Genomic DNA, 14782 nt, shown 5'->3' with positions numbered 1-14782 from the left:
CCGCCCCGCGCCCAGCCCAGCCCCGCCCCGCGCCCAGCCCCCGCGGCCCGGCCCCCAGCGGCCGGCCTCCCGCGGCCCCGCCCCCGCCGCCCCAGTCCCCGCCCCTCGCGCCTTCGTTTATTCCTCCGCGCGCTGGGACCGGCTGCTTCTTCGCCAGAATCACCCGGTTGCTTGCTGTCCCAGCGGCGCCCCCTCATCACCGTCGCCATGCCCGGAGGTCTGCTTCTCGGGGACGTGGCTCCCAACTTTGAGGCCAATACCACCGTCGGCCGCATCCGTTTCCACGACTTTCTGGGAGACTCGTAAGTGGCCACCGCGTAGCCCTGTCCTGGCCTCGGTTGCGCCGGACTCGGAGGTTCCTTCCCTGTTTCTTCTCCCTTCCGTCCTCCCGGCCGCTCAGCCCCCTGCGCCGCCCGCCCCTTCCCCCGCACCGGTTCCCGCGCGCGCCAGGCCGTGTGGCCTCTGCTCAGCGTCGGCTGCGCTGCTGGGAGCTGGCACCCGTTCGGCCTGCCCTGCGCGGGCCACTTGATCCCTCCTGGCTTCCCCGCCTCCGGCGTGGCTGGGCAAGGCCACGCCAAGGTGGGGGGTGGGGAGGATAAAATTGGGTTCTGCGGGTTCTGGAAACTCACCGCCCGCGGGAGGGTTTGTTGTCCGTTTAACTCGTCTTAGTAAACTGTGCAGGTAGCGTGGTCAGGCCGAGGGCGCAGGGGCGGGGCGGCATTGACGATCACTTCCCCGGACTAGTGCCCAGGGTCGCACCGCCCTCCCACCCTCCGTTCTGGAATTTGCTCCCTGGGGAGGATGGGTGTCTAAAGCCAAAGTCGGAGGACACAGCTGCTGGCTATAGGTTACAGGAAGGCCAACGTATCATCTGAGGGTGCAGTGGTATTTGCAGGCTTCTGGGCACAAAATGTGAAATTTAAAACCACTAGCTGCCAAGTAGGTGGCCGAAAGACTTTTTGTCCAGAGCCGCCTCCAATGGCCAAGATATGATTTGATAACAGCTTTAGGAAGAGCCAAGAACACTCTGCGTAGGTGTGCCTTCAGAGATTCCAGAACTTGCAACACTTGGAGGGAAGGACATTCTGACGCTGTTCCGCTGGAGTGGCCTATTCTTGCTAGTGATGGCCGTTCCAGGCTCCAGGACACGTGTACTCCCCAACTTTGATACTCTCTTGTTTCCCAGTGGCTTGCCCCTCACTGTCCCCTCCGCTTTCTACCTTGCTTCTAGCACATGAGCTTGCTGATGATAGCCAAATTGATGACCTGTGATCTGACTTGGCAGTTTTACCATTATGGATAGGAGTAGTAAATCGGTGTTGCCCTTTTTTTTTTTTTTAACAGCTCCTGAATCAGCAAACTGGAAGTTGCTTAGTTTTCATCAGAAGCATTCCAGGCATGTCTAGTTATATTATGGTTCTGGAGTACTAGTGGTCCCACTACACTGTGGGGCTCCAAGGCTTGACGACAGTTCTTCCCCAGATTATATCCTTTTTATATACAGTATCCAGGGAGACAGGCTTATGAAATTAATCAGTGATTGGACAGGGCTGTGCAGAGAACCAGGGAGAGATTCTTACACATCATATGCCTATCCAACCCTTTATAACCTCTTAAGTCCCTTTTCCAGCCACTGAATAGGGAAAAGTTAAGCTTTGTGAAAGATAGGACTAGGCCATAAAAAGGTTGAGAAATGGAATATTCAAACCTTGAATGCAGAAAAATACTTTAGAAATACAGCTTATGGCCATTCTTATACTTAGGATCTAGGTAGTAATATTTCTCCAGCAATCCTTGGGATTTTTAGAGTTGTGTTCCTTCCCATTTCTACCTGCAGCCCTCATCCCCCATCCCCATGAAACATAAACTATTTCCAGAACTCTTAGCTTGTATAGATTAAATATTAGCATAAAACGTATTTACTGTGCCAACAATTATAAATGCTGTCACTTTTTAAGCTAACCATACTTTTTTGGGGTTTTGTTAATGTTTATTGGCCTCTAGATCCATCTAGATTTGATCAAAAGTGGTACTTTATCAGGGAGCCATAGTTAGGAACACGATAGAAATATCTGCATTTATTAACTAATATACAAGTCTGCCTAGGATCAGGCATAGTATTCCCTACCTTACCGGGAAGAGAAGTTTGAGCCTTTTATAGGTTTATGACACATGGATTTTTGCCTGATTTTTCCAATTTTCTATTCTGTATATGATCCCAAATCAGACTGTCAATTTTTGATTCAGGTATTTTTGAGAAGAAAAAATTAAAATGTATCTCTCTACCTTACCCCTGATCATTGTAAACAACTAAAGAGTTTGGGTGCTTGAGTTTACTGGACCTTATCGCTGTTTCTTTAAGTGGTAGAAGCAGCTTCTTCATAGCACATCTTCACTAAGCAAAATATGTGTTTTCCAGGGGTCTTCTGGGGCTTAGTAAGTGGGAACCATTCTCTTGAAGGAGGAAACCTTTTGTCTTTTGAAAATGGGTAAGAAAATGGGAGAATGTCACTGAATTACTCTTAAGTACAGCAGTAGGAAGACTTGGAGGGGAAGGAAGGCCAAGGTAAGACATTCTTGGAGTTTATCGTATTTGTAGCCATGAGGTAAACTGGAGTTTCACTTCTGAGGGAGGGAAGGACGTGAACTGGCTTAAAACCAGTTCCTTTTGCATGATTCAGCAAAACAGTCTTTATGGACTCACAATGGAAAAAGAACTCCTAACTTTTCTAATTTATCCTCCTTTTAACGATAGAGGAGGAAACGCCCTGTTCCATTTCTTCTCAACTTCTGGAGACCTTCTGTTAAGTCTCATCTAACCATTAAATAGATCGTTTTCCATAGAATCTAAGGCCTAGATTTTACTCATAGTGATATTATCTACTTCAAAAGATATACTCTATGTTCTTCCTTTTGCCCTTCATAGTAAAGTGAACATAGTGCACACCTCCACAATCTTAAAAAAAAATACTAACTTTCTTCCCAGTCTTGCCATAGGGCCCTCCATCCTTTTTGTAAGAAGATCTTTTTCCTTCTTGAAACCTTGGGAGTTGAGTGGCAGCCGTAAGTAGGAAGGAGGTGCCCTTGTCTTTGCTTGTTCTCTGTGCTCAGGGAAACTTCGGAAAGGTCAACTTGGCATCTAGGCTAGATTTAGTTATCTACTAGTTTAGGATCCTGCCTAAATCATCTGGTTTAGGATGGTTTAAGTTGATGGGGATGTGGAGAACTGAGTGTTAAATTTTCCTTTTCAGTTGAAAGAGTAGTTTCTGTTGCCAAGAAGAAGGAAATGGTACTTCAGCTTTCTTCGTCACAGCTTGAAATGTGCTCAAAATTATAAAATCTTAGACAATGATGACTTAGATATTAGTATTTACCTAAGAATTTGCTGTTGTAGAAATCTACATTGCAGGCTATCAAAATTCTACCTGCTTGGTCTGAAGAAAGAAGAAAAAGAAACTGCAAATGAAGAGATAGGTAAAACTGTGAAGGTGCTATTGTTTTGTCAGAGTATAAATATTGAGTGTCATGTTTGGCAGGTTAGATCAGTAAAGTGGTTTTACAAAAGATTTTATATCCACTTGCTTCAAAGAAGCCAAGTGTCAACTTTAATTTTTACATATAAATAGAAGATAGAAACCTATTTATTTCAGATTACATAATTTGTTTATTATTACAGTCAGGCATTTGTTTGGATTCAGGGCATACTGGGACATCCATTATTGGAGCTGAATGTCAGGGTCTATGCTAGAAAAAAATGTAGAAAAGGATAAGAAGAAATAATTAAGTGTTTTCAGTGAACTACTTGGCTTGAATAGCACAGATTGTATTAGCCAAAAAGGAGTCAGGGTGGCACCATAATTATTAAAGGAGGCAACACCTTAACATTAGTCTTTTTAAATATGTGTCATCTTGAATTTCATGTCTTTGATTGAATTGGGCTATAAGCATAGGCTTCTCTGGAGGTAAGTAGATTGAAAAGCACTCCTCAACAGAAAAGCTTAAAAGTAAATATCATCATAAGCATTCATTTAAAAAAGAAAGCCTGTTTTTGATCCAGAAGTTGCGACTTTTCATTCTCTGTGATGTTGGTGATAACTCTTAATTCAATTGTGACCTTGTTTTTCTTCCTTTCAGATGGGGCATTCTCTTCTCCCACCCTCGGGACTTTACCCCAGTGTGCACCACAGAGCTTGGCAGAGCTGCAAAGCTGGCACCAGAATTTGCCAAGAGGAATGTTAAGTTGATTGCCCTTTCAATAGACAGTGTTGAGGACCATCTTGCCTGGAGCAAGGTTAGTATCAATTGGCATGTGCTTTGAGCCTGAGATTATAGGTCAAGTTATAAATTATGGAGTACTTGGTTTTGAGGTTAAGGTACAAGTAAGCCTTAGGTTCAGAGTTCACTAATTATTTGAAAATTTCAATTGAACCACACAGTGATCACATTGCTAAATCCATTGGTCAGTCAATTCTCAGCCCTCCTCTTGGCCTGCCAGCAGCATTCAACCCAGGTGATCACTGTACCTCCTGAAACTTTTTCCTTTCTTGACTTCCAGGACACCACATTCTAGCTGTTCCTGCTCACTGATTCTTCATCTCCCAACTCCTAATTTATGCTGAAGTTACCCTGAACTTATTTCTTGGACCTCCTCTCTTTTCTGTCTGCACTCTTTCCCTTGGTGAGCTCATCCACTCACCTTTAAATACCATCTATGTGCTGTGATTCTCAAATTTTCATCTCTATGCCAGACTCTTCCAGGTTCATTTAACCACTGCCTACCTAGCATCTCTCCTGGGATGTCCAGTCATCTCAAACCTAGCATGTCTAACTAGGCCTCATTCTTAGATCCAGAGTTTTACTCATCTAAGCTAATGGCAACTACATTTTTATAGTTGTTCACACCCCAAATCCAGGAGCCATTCTGAATTCTTCATGTTTTTTCACGTCATACATCTGATTTATCCTCAAACTTGTCAGCTCTACCTTCAAAATATGTCCTGTATCATAGATGGAAGACTCACTTCCCAGGGATCTGTGTGACTTACCCTCACCTCTTTTGGGTCTCAACTCACAGGACATTTCATCAAAGCCTTTCTTGTCCTCATTATCTAAAATTATAACTCCTTTTCACGTTCACCATCCCCTTCTCCTCAGCACTCTGCATACTACCTATTTAGTTTGTTTGTTTCTTCCTAGTAGAGTGTAAACTCAGCAGGAACAGAGACTCCTGTTTAGTGCACTGCTGGAACAATGCTCACTACTCAGTATATCCTAGGCGATCAGTCAATATTTGTTGAATGAATTAACTGAAGGAAATACCTACTTCTGGCAAAAGAATTTACTTGAACAGTAAATTTGGTGGTCTGAATTTACCTTGAAAACATTTTAAGAACTTGACTGCACTGTGCTGTTAAGTAATAATGATAACTACTTTTTGAGGGTTGTATACTAGAAACTATGTCAAACGTGCAGTTGAATGAAAGATGTATTGACTTGTGAGTTAGGGGTCTGTGGCTGCATCCTATAGCAGTTAATGCCAGTTAATCCTAAATACCTGAGACTAGAAGAATCATGTGTAGGAGAAAAAAGAAGGGCAGTTATCTGTCTTGAAGTAGAATTTTTTTTCATTCCTTACACTTCTCAGTGAGTGGTAACTGTAGTTTTTGCTATCATTTTTCATTTTCATTTTTGCAGTTGAACATACTTTTTTCACTCACAGAGTTGGAGGGACTTGCCCAAGACTGCCCAATGGCAATGAGATTTCAACCTCAAATCAATGTTCTTTTTAATGCAAGATGATACAGAGTAGGATTTAGCCTAATTTAGGATAGAATAAAGCCAAATAATTTAGGATAGGTTCTTTGGTGTTCATGGGTGTAATCTAATGCCCATGATGCAAGTGGCAGAGTAGAGAATTAGTGCACAGCAATAATTAAAGTGACATATTGCCAAAGGAAGCGGTTATAGCCCATTGTATAATACCTTTTAAAGGACAGACGCATACTCAGGTTTATTTTACCTGCTGAGCTTCTGCCTTAGAAGTTTTCAGAATTGTAATTACATTGAATAGGAAAAAAGTCTGAACTATCAGAAGCAGTGCCGCAACTTTGACAAACAACTGATTATATAATAATCTGCCTCTAGCATGAGACTATATTAATTATTATTTAGCTCTGGTGACTTCATAAGCAGCCAATGACAACAGAAAGTTAAGATAATAAAATGAAGGAATGTTACAATTTGTTGTCATCCGGGAGCCTGAGGCAGGAGAATGGCTTGAACCCGAGAGGTGGAGGCTGCAGTGAGCTGAGATCGCGCCACTGCACTCCAGCCTGGGCAACAGAGACTCCACCTCAAAAAAATAAATAAATAAAAAGAATTTGTTGTTATCCACTTCAGAGCTCATTAATGCCACATTTGTCACATCTCTGTTGAGAAATCCACAATGGTTTTGTATCTGCTATGCCATCAAGCCCCTGTTTTACTTTCAAGCTACACACAATAGACGTTATTCCAATTTTAAATCCTCTTTTCCATTACTTGCTAAACTCTATCCAACTAAGTTCCTCACTCTCCTATCAATAGTTTATGTACAGAGTTGCCCACATGTTTCATTAATATCGTTCCTGGCTGGGCACGGTGGCTCTCGCCTGTAATCCCAGCACTCTGGGAGGCTGAGGCAGGTGGATCACAAGGTTAGGAGTTCAAGGCCAGCCTGGCCAAGATGGCGAAACCCCGTTTCTACTAAAAATACAAAAAAAAATTAGCCGATGTGGTGGCAGGCGCCTGTAATCCCAGCTATTCAGGAGGCTGAGGCAGAGAATTGCTTGAACCTGGGAGGCGGAGGTTGCAGTGAGCCAAGGTTGCGGTGAGCCAAGATCGCACCAGTGCACTCCAGCCTGGGCGACAGCAAGACTCTGTCTCAAAAAAAAAAAAAAAAAAAAAAATATATATATATATATACACACACACACACACACACACACACATACACACATATACACACACATATACATATATATACATATACACACGTATATAATATATATACACATATATATATGTGTGTGCATATATATATATAGTTCCTGATTCCTAGAATGCCTTTCTTTTCTCTGTGAAAAATCTTACCCATCCTTCAAGGGCCTAGATAGAAGTCCTGTTCTTTTCTTGAAGCCTTTTGTAACTTTTGGAGTCCTACAAATGGGAGTGTTCATATACTTCAGTATTTACCATCCACCATTTAACATTAGTCTTGCATTTGCTGCTGCTTCATACTGGAATCATCTCTAACCAAATGAGAAGTTCCTTTGAAGGGAGGAGCCGTGTCTTACTCATCTGTATTCCACATGTATTTACCATAATGCTTAGCCCACCTTAAGTGCTATATCAATGCTTAATCAAATAACAAAACTAGATTTTTTTTTTCTCCAAAAGCTTCCAGGGATAGGAAAAGTAGAAATAAATGGATGAATAAAGTTTTACTAGGGAAGGAGGGAGGTGTATCATTTTTCTTTAGTTCAGACTTGAAATGCTTTGTTTTCTCTTTGAATTTCACCCTAGTTTAGGTTTACTTCTGCCTTTTCACCCATTTATTTTTGACTTGTCCTTCAAGTATATATTCAACTCTCCATTCTTGTGTTTGCTTTGTTTTGTGATTTGTTTTTTTTTTTTTTTTTTTGGTCATTTCTTATTTGTCTTGTAACTTAGCATCTGAGTCAGGATGCTTTTGAGGTAGGGACCAGATCTATAAGATTTTCTTTACATATGGCATTATTTCTAGATGTGATGGATTTAACAAACCTATTGTTATCTGATGATTTTTACAGTATTTGGGTACCCAGAGGTACCTTGTATTTGGATCTAACTAAATTATTGCAATTTTAAAGGGGTTGCTGCTATTTTCTCATAGCAGTAAAAGCATGCTGAATTTAAGAGAACTGGGCATGAAAACAGCTTTGGTCCATGATTACAACCTAAGTACTGTACTCTGCTGTTATTCCTGGCAATAATTGGAATGAAGAGTGTTCATCTACTCACTTTTTAAAATTAAAATTGCTTAAAGAAAATTACTGTGATTTGGTCCTCTTTCCTGTCTTGCAAGGTGATGGCTGTTAACTGATGAAATTCAGAGCACGTGTTGGGTTTAGATTCTTCTTTCCCCTTTTACTTGTGTTTCAGGATATCAATGCCTACAATTGTGAAGAGCCCACAGAAAAGTTACCTTTTCCCATCATCGATGATAGGAATCGGGAGCTTGCCATCCTGTTGGGCATGCTGGATCCAGCAGAGAAGGATGAAAAGGGCATGCCTGTGACAGCTCGTGTGGTAGGTCATACAAATTCATTTTGTAGTTAGCATAACTGATCAGGCTGTATGTCCGTGTAAATGCTGGTACCAGCTAGAGGAGATAGGGGAATATCTACAATTATGAAATAACTGTGTATTGGCGACAATATCACCGATTATCTGTAATGCTGATGCAATTTTCAGCTAAATTTTTCAACCGCTTTATTCATAGTTCATGGAAATCTACAAAAAAAAAGTTGTTTATCCTAAAATGTCTTCCAGAATTGAGAAACCTTTTCATAGCTCTCCTGACTGCTCTCCTGACTGCCCTGTCTTTAAAGCGATGGGCCATATCCTTCTTCATAAGGCAGCTCTGTTTTAATTTTTTATTTGTTCTGTCCTCCGCCCACTAGAAAACAAACCCAATCCCTCATCTGAATAAATGCACAACTATTCAAGGAACAATATCAACTCCCATTAGTATTATTTTTATGAGTCATCCCCAATTGACACAGCCTTTCCCTTGATTAAATTTGCATATCAGTTTTTCTTACTGGGAAAGCCAGAACCAAATAGAATTCCCTTCTACGTTTAGAAAATAACGGGGAGAAGAAAATTATCTGTATTCCAGCCATCCACATTAGCAGTTGGTGTATCCTTCTAGATGCTTTGTTTTTGTCTTGTTTTTATACCCTTGAACATTATTAATGACTGCAGAGCTTTCTAAGTGGCTTTAATAACACTCAAAAAACTCTTCCTATTTATGCCCCTCTGTGCTTTACAGGTGTTTGTTTTTGGTCCTGATAAGAAGCTGAAGCTGTCTATCCTCTACCCAGCTACCACTGGCAGGAACTTTGATGAGATTCTCAGGGTAGTCATCTCTCTCCAGCTGACAGCAGAAAAAAGGGTTGCCACCCCAGTTGATTGGAAGGTAAAGATGTTTTTAAAAAGCAGTTTCTCTACTTGCCTGAAGGGCCAGTCTCTAAATGGCCAACTTCAAGGTCTGTGTTACCTGTTTCTAGCACGCAAGTACGCTGGGAGGATTTTTCCTCATGGCTGAGTTCAAGATTTGCTGAGAGGCCCTTTTCAAGGTCTTTATAACACCTTTTATACACAACACAAACTCCCTATATGGCTTTCCAACTTTTAGATAATTTGGAAAAATTATTGGTCAGAATGATTCCTTTTCCCAATAGAAGGTTTAAAAAAAAAAAAAAACTTTTATCTAACCCTTCCCTGATGGCAAAATATTTATCGCACAATCTTAATTGGCCATTTCCGTTAAGTCATGGCTGTAAAAGTACTGGTGTATTAATGTCATTAAGTATTTCATTTCTCTTAAGCTTCATTCTTTTAAACCTGTGCTAGAATTCTCCAAAATTTGTTCATAAACTTTTCATCTTTAGGACATGGATAACATCACAAGAGTATCTTAACATTGCTACATTTTTAAAATAATGCTAACCTGAATAGCAGGTTTTGTTTTGTTTTTTCTGACAGACAAATCACTTAAATTCTGTATCCACTAGTTAACTTATTATTACTTATTTATGTACTTATTGAGCCCAGATAGTAGTGAACTGGGGAGATAGCAGTGAATAATAGAAAGTCCTTGCCCTCATAGAACTTCCATTCCAGTGAGTGGAGACAAACAGTAAACAAGTTTATTAAGTGGTGATAACAGGTGCTACAGGGACGAATCAAGCACAGATGGGGAGAATAACAGCACGGGGTGGGAGAGTGACTGTCAAGGAATGCCTGTCTATGAAGGGACCTTTGGAGAAAAACACGGAGAAGATGTGACCAAGGCATGTATACTTGTGAGGGACGAGCACTATAGGCAGAAGGAGCAGTTAGTGCAAGAAACTGGGCCTACAAGTGAGCTTGGCATGTTGGAGGAATACAAGGAAAGCTAGCATGCCTGGAGAAGAAGCTGCAGAAGGTGGGGTGAGGGACAAGAGACGAGAGGAGGCAGGATTCCATCACACAGGGCTTGCAGGCCATGATACTCAGAATTAAATGTAAAGTGTGGTGGCCAGCTGTTACTGGGTTTAAAACAGGGCTGTTTCTTGTTAAGATGGGGGAACTGCTTTCCTGCCAAAAGTGCCAAAGATCAACTTGGAAAACAAAATCCTCACAGAGGGGAGAGTAAAGAACACTTGATTAGTCTCATTAGCACCTGTAGCTACTTTTCTAAAGTTAATTCCTGAAGGCCTTGAAGCTTCACTATGAGATTGAATTTCACCATTCTCAATGTCTTTCAATAGGATGGGGATAGTGTGATGGTCCTTCCAACCATCCCTGAAGAAGAAGCCAAAAAACTCTTCCCGAAAGGAGTCTTCACCAAAGAGCTCCCATCTGGCAAGAAATACCTCCGCTACACACCCCAGCCTTAAGTCTCTTGGAGAAGTTGGTGCTGTGAGCCAGAGGATGTCAGCTGCCAATTGTGTTTCCCTGCAGCAATTCCATAAACACATCCTGGTGTCATCATGGCCAAGGTTTTTAGGTTGCTATACCAATGGCTTATTAAATGAAAATGGCACTAAAAGTTTCTTGAGATTCTTTACTCTCTGCCTTCAGCAATCAATTCCATTCATACATCAGCACTCTACTGGTTCTGTTTGAAATATGTTCTGTATTTAAAACTCAAATCTTGTTGGATCTCTGCAGGGTTTGTGACCAATGAGGTCATATTTGTTGATGGTTGACAAAGCTTGCTTCACTCCATCAGAGAATGACTATCAATTTTTTTTAACTGTCCTATCACATCCTCTCCTGTCACCCATTTTGAAGAGTGGCAGAACTTGAGGTTCAACTTCCTCTGTAAATATCCAAGTATAAAGGCCAGGAACTTCTAGAATAACCCAGATGCACTTTAATTTTTTTTAATATGTTTTGATCACAGAACTTCTAGAATAACCCAGATGCTCTTTCATATTCTTTTGGAAAAAAAGCTTTTTAATTCTGTACCTTTCTAGTAGATAAGTGAAGAGCAGGGAAAGAGACCTTTAAATATTTTGCTATAAAAAAATTTGTGATAAGTTTCTATCAAAATGGGGAGATTACAGAAAAGGCTTCCCTTTGCTCCCAAGGAGGTGTAGCAGGTGTGAGCAATATTAGTGCCATGTGCCTTTCACACAGGGTTTGCATTTATCAGTTTGTTTTCCGATGATGTGTACATGAAAGAGTACACCATGTGAAGAGAAGAGAGAATGATTGAAAATGTTTTATTATAGAACTCTTCTTGCAGTGGGTTGCTATTTTCTAGATTTTACTTTTTAGGGAACAAAATAAAATCCTTTGTTAAAACTGGGTCAGAGAATTCTGTTGTCATATTTTGAAGTATCAGCTTAGACTTATGTCCTGAAGGGCAGAGGCTTCCTTCTTCCTAGGATTGGCATGAGTAATTTATTCCAAAGACAGATACATAAGATTTTATATAATGAAAATGGAGGAACAGCTGAAGAACGTGTGATGTCACCACATATCTTGGTCCACTTTGCTCCTTCATGTTACTTGCTTGGATCCTACAGTCCCATGATGTTATGATCCCTGGTATAAAGAGTTCTCTTAACCTAATTCCTTAATGGGATTGCTGGGTGTAGGAATGTGAACCTCAAAGATAATGGTACATCTGTGCTTTTTGCTGCTCTGAACTAATACTCTCTCAGACTTTGATTATACTCTACTAGTAAGTGCCAGGTTTAGAAAAGGGTGTCCCATTTACGATGTCTTAGTCTGCTTGGGCTGCTATAGCAAAAATACTATAGACTGGGTGGCTTAAACAACAAACATTTCTCACATTTCTGGAGACTGAAGTCCAAGATCAAGGCACTGGTAAATCCTGTCTGGCGAGGACCTGCTTCGTGGTTTGTAGTTTGCTGCCTTCTTGTTGTATCCTCACATGACCAAGAGAGGGATCATCGCTCAACGTCTCATAAGGTCACTAATCCCATTCACGAAGGCTCCACCCTCATGACCTAATAATTACCTCCCAAAGGCCCTACATCCAAATACTATCACACTGGGGATTAGGCTTTAACATAAGAATGTTGAGGAGACACATTCAGTCCATAGCACCTGGTATAGTCCTTTGTATGAAACTTTTTTTTTTTTTGAGACAGTCTCACCCTGTCCAGGCTGGAGTGCAGTGACACAATCTCGGCTCACTGCAACCTCTGCCTCCTGGGTTGACGCAATTCTCCTGCCTCAGCCTCCCGAGCAGCTGGGACCACAGGTGCGTACCACCACGCCCAGCTAATTTTCGTGTTTTTAGTAGAGACGGGATTTCACCATATTGGCCAGGCTGGTCTCAAACTCTTGACCTCGTGAACCATCCGCCTCAGCCTCCCAAAGTGCTGGGATTACAGGCATGAGCCAATGCGCCCGGTCGAAACCTCTATATTTTTATTGAGTAGAATAATGTAAAACAAGCCCTAATGCCACGTGTTAGACAAGTCATTAAACCTTTAGTTTCCTTGATTACTCCATATGTAGAATTTGAGTAACACTAAGGTCAAGAACGTAGGTAGAAATTCCAATTCTGGGGAATGCTGGTTTGAAAGAGACAAAAGGGCTAGCTAGCTTCCTGCTCTCATTCCTCCCCATTTCAATATATTTTGCCCTGAGCTAATACTGCTGAGCATGGTGGCATGCACCTGTAGTTCCAGCTACTTGGGAGGCTGAGAGCAGGAGGATTGCTGGACCACAGGAGTTCGAGTCTAACCTGGGCAACATAGACCCAGTCTCTTAAATAAATAAATGCTCTCTGTCCTCTTACAGCAAATCTGACTATCCCCGGCTCCTGTTGGTTCCCTATCAGGGTCCTTACTGCTCTCTTCTCTTCACTTGGATATTTGCCTCTTTTGTTCTTGTCTCTCTCATGGAGAGTCTGGCTTCACCTTTATTATGGTGCTAGTTCAGAGTTTAAATCTCCAACATTAGTTACGCAGATTTGAATCTTGTTTACAGATGGATGGAATATTTGCTGTTTAATTTGCAAATTCTAAATGGGATTCATCAACGTTTTCTCCAACCTCAAACCTATCTATTGTCCCTCTTACCTCTTATTCAGCCTTGGTGTGTGCTTGGCTATATATACTATTCTACCAGTATAGATGATGTCAGTATAAAAATGCTGAAAGAGAGCTCAAAGAAAATGGGTCATGTACCCTCAAATTGAATTCTGGTTCTGTCACTAAGCAGCCATGAAGCCATGAGACCTTGTGCAAGTATTCTTTTCCAAACATAAAATATTACCTAATGAATATGCATTTCCAGGGTAGAAGTGATCCTTAAGTACATTTTTAAACACAGTCATGCATTGCTTAATGACCGGGATATATTCTAAGAAAAGCACCATTAGCCAATTTCTTTGTTGTGTGAACATTACATAGAGTGTACTTATACAAACCTAGATGGTATATATTTTTATTTTCTATATATTTTATCATATTGAAAACCAAATGTCCCAGCATCATTACTGAATATCAGTCATTTCCCTACTTGATCTGCAATGCCAACATCAAATGCAATATATTGGGTTTCTATAAATGCTCCGTTAAAGGCTTATGGGAACACTGTCATAAATGTGGTCCATCATTTGTCTGAAGCACTGTTACGTGACGCATGACTGTAACACTATTAGGCAGGGAGAGTAGAGTCCACTTATGAGAATTGCTGCCCTCAATTTTCGTAGAAAAGTATAAATTTCATTATGCATCCAATGATTTATTTATAGCAAGTGAATTAATGTGTGGCTACTGCAGCTATGAAAGAAATACAACTTGAGAGGCAGTCTATGCGGCCTCAAAGAGTTAGGAAATGCTTTGGCTAGTCTTCTAAAGTGTACAGTCTTCTAAGGTGACCAAAGTGATAGACCTGTGATTCCTTTGTTGTGGTCTTGTCAAAAGTCTGATCTTACCCCCAACCTCCAACCAAAAGATAGGGATCTGCAGTGAGAAGCTCAGCAAAGGGATGAAAAGCCAGAATGGCTGTGCCTAAATGGCCAAGTCAGGATGCCAATTACTGGGTGCAGTGAACTGGCATAGGGATTTACTCCCTCACATCCATTTGACCCTTCCTCTTTGAAACAATGCAAATTGAGGAAATGCTGACAACTTTGATTCTAGCTAAATGGGCATAGCGTTAACTGGTTAAAAGGCCATCGCTACCCTCTTGTCATTCAGAAATGGCCATGTAATTCACTTCTTGCTGATGAGACACAAATGGAGGATTGTTGGAGGTTTCTAGAATTCTTTCTCACTCTGGAGAGCAATTGTAAGCATTTGTTTGTCTCCCACTGGATATAAAAAAGAAAACATGAAGCACTAATTGCTGCTGGTAGCTGTCTTACAACCTAGGAGTAGTGAATCAGCCATAGAATGAGGCTGAAAAGGTAAACAGCAGAGTGGAGAGAAAGAAAAACTGATATTTGATGACCTTCACTGAGTCTACCAATCACAAACATGTCCTGCCTCTTAACTTGCATTAC

General features: G+C 41.2%; 1 protein-coding gene across 1 annotated transcript; it reads left to right on the top strand.

Annotated features, from left to right (window-relative positions):
* The first annotated feature begins 30 nt into the window (after positions 1–30).
* PRDX6 (peroxiredoxin 6) lies at positions 31–11602 on the top strand. The gene is made up of 5 exons (XM_524972.9): positions 31–302; positions 4135–4291; positions 8182–8328; positions 9074–9220; positions 10557–11602. The coding sequence occupies exons 1-5, from the start codon at positions 208–210 to the stop codon at positions 10683–10685; spliced, it is 675 nt and encodes a 224-aa protein (XP_524972.2). The 5' UTR covers positions 31–207; the 3' UTR covers positions 10686–11602.
* The last annotated feature ends 3180 nt before the right edge of the window (positions 11603–14782 follow it).

Source organism: Pan troglodytes, chromosome 1 (genome assembly GCF_028858775.2).
Source record: "Pan troglodytes isolate AG18354 chromosome 1, NHGRI_mPanTro3-v2.0_pri, whole genome shotgun sequence".
In the NCBI taxonomy this organism is placed as follows: Eukaryota; Metazoa; Chordata; class Mammalia; order Primates; family Hominidae; genus Pan; species Pan troglodytes.
This window is presented reverse-complemented; position numbering and strand designations above follow the sequence as displayed.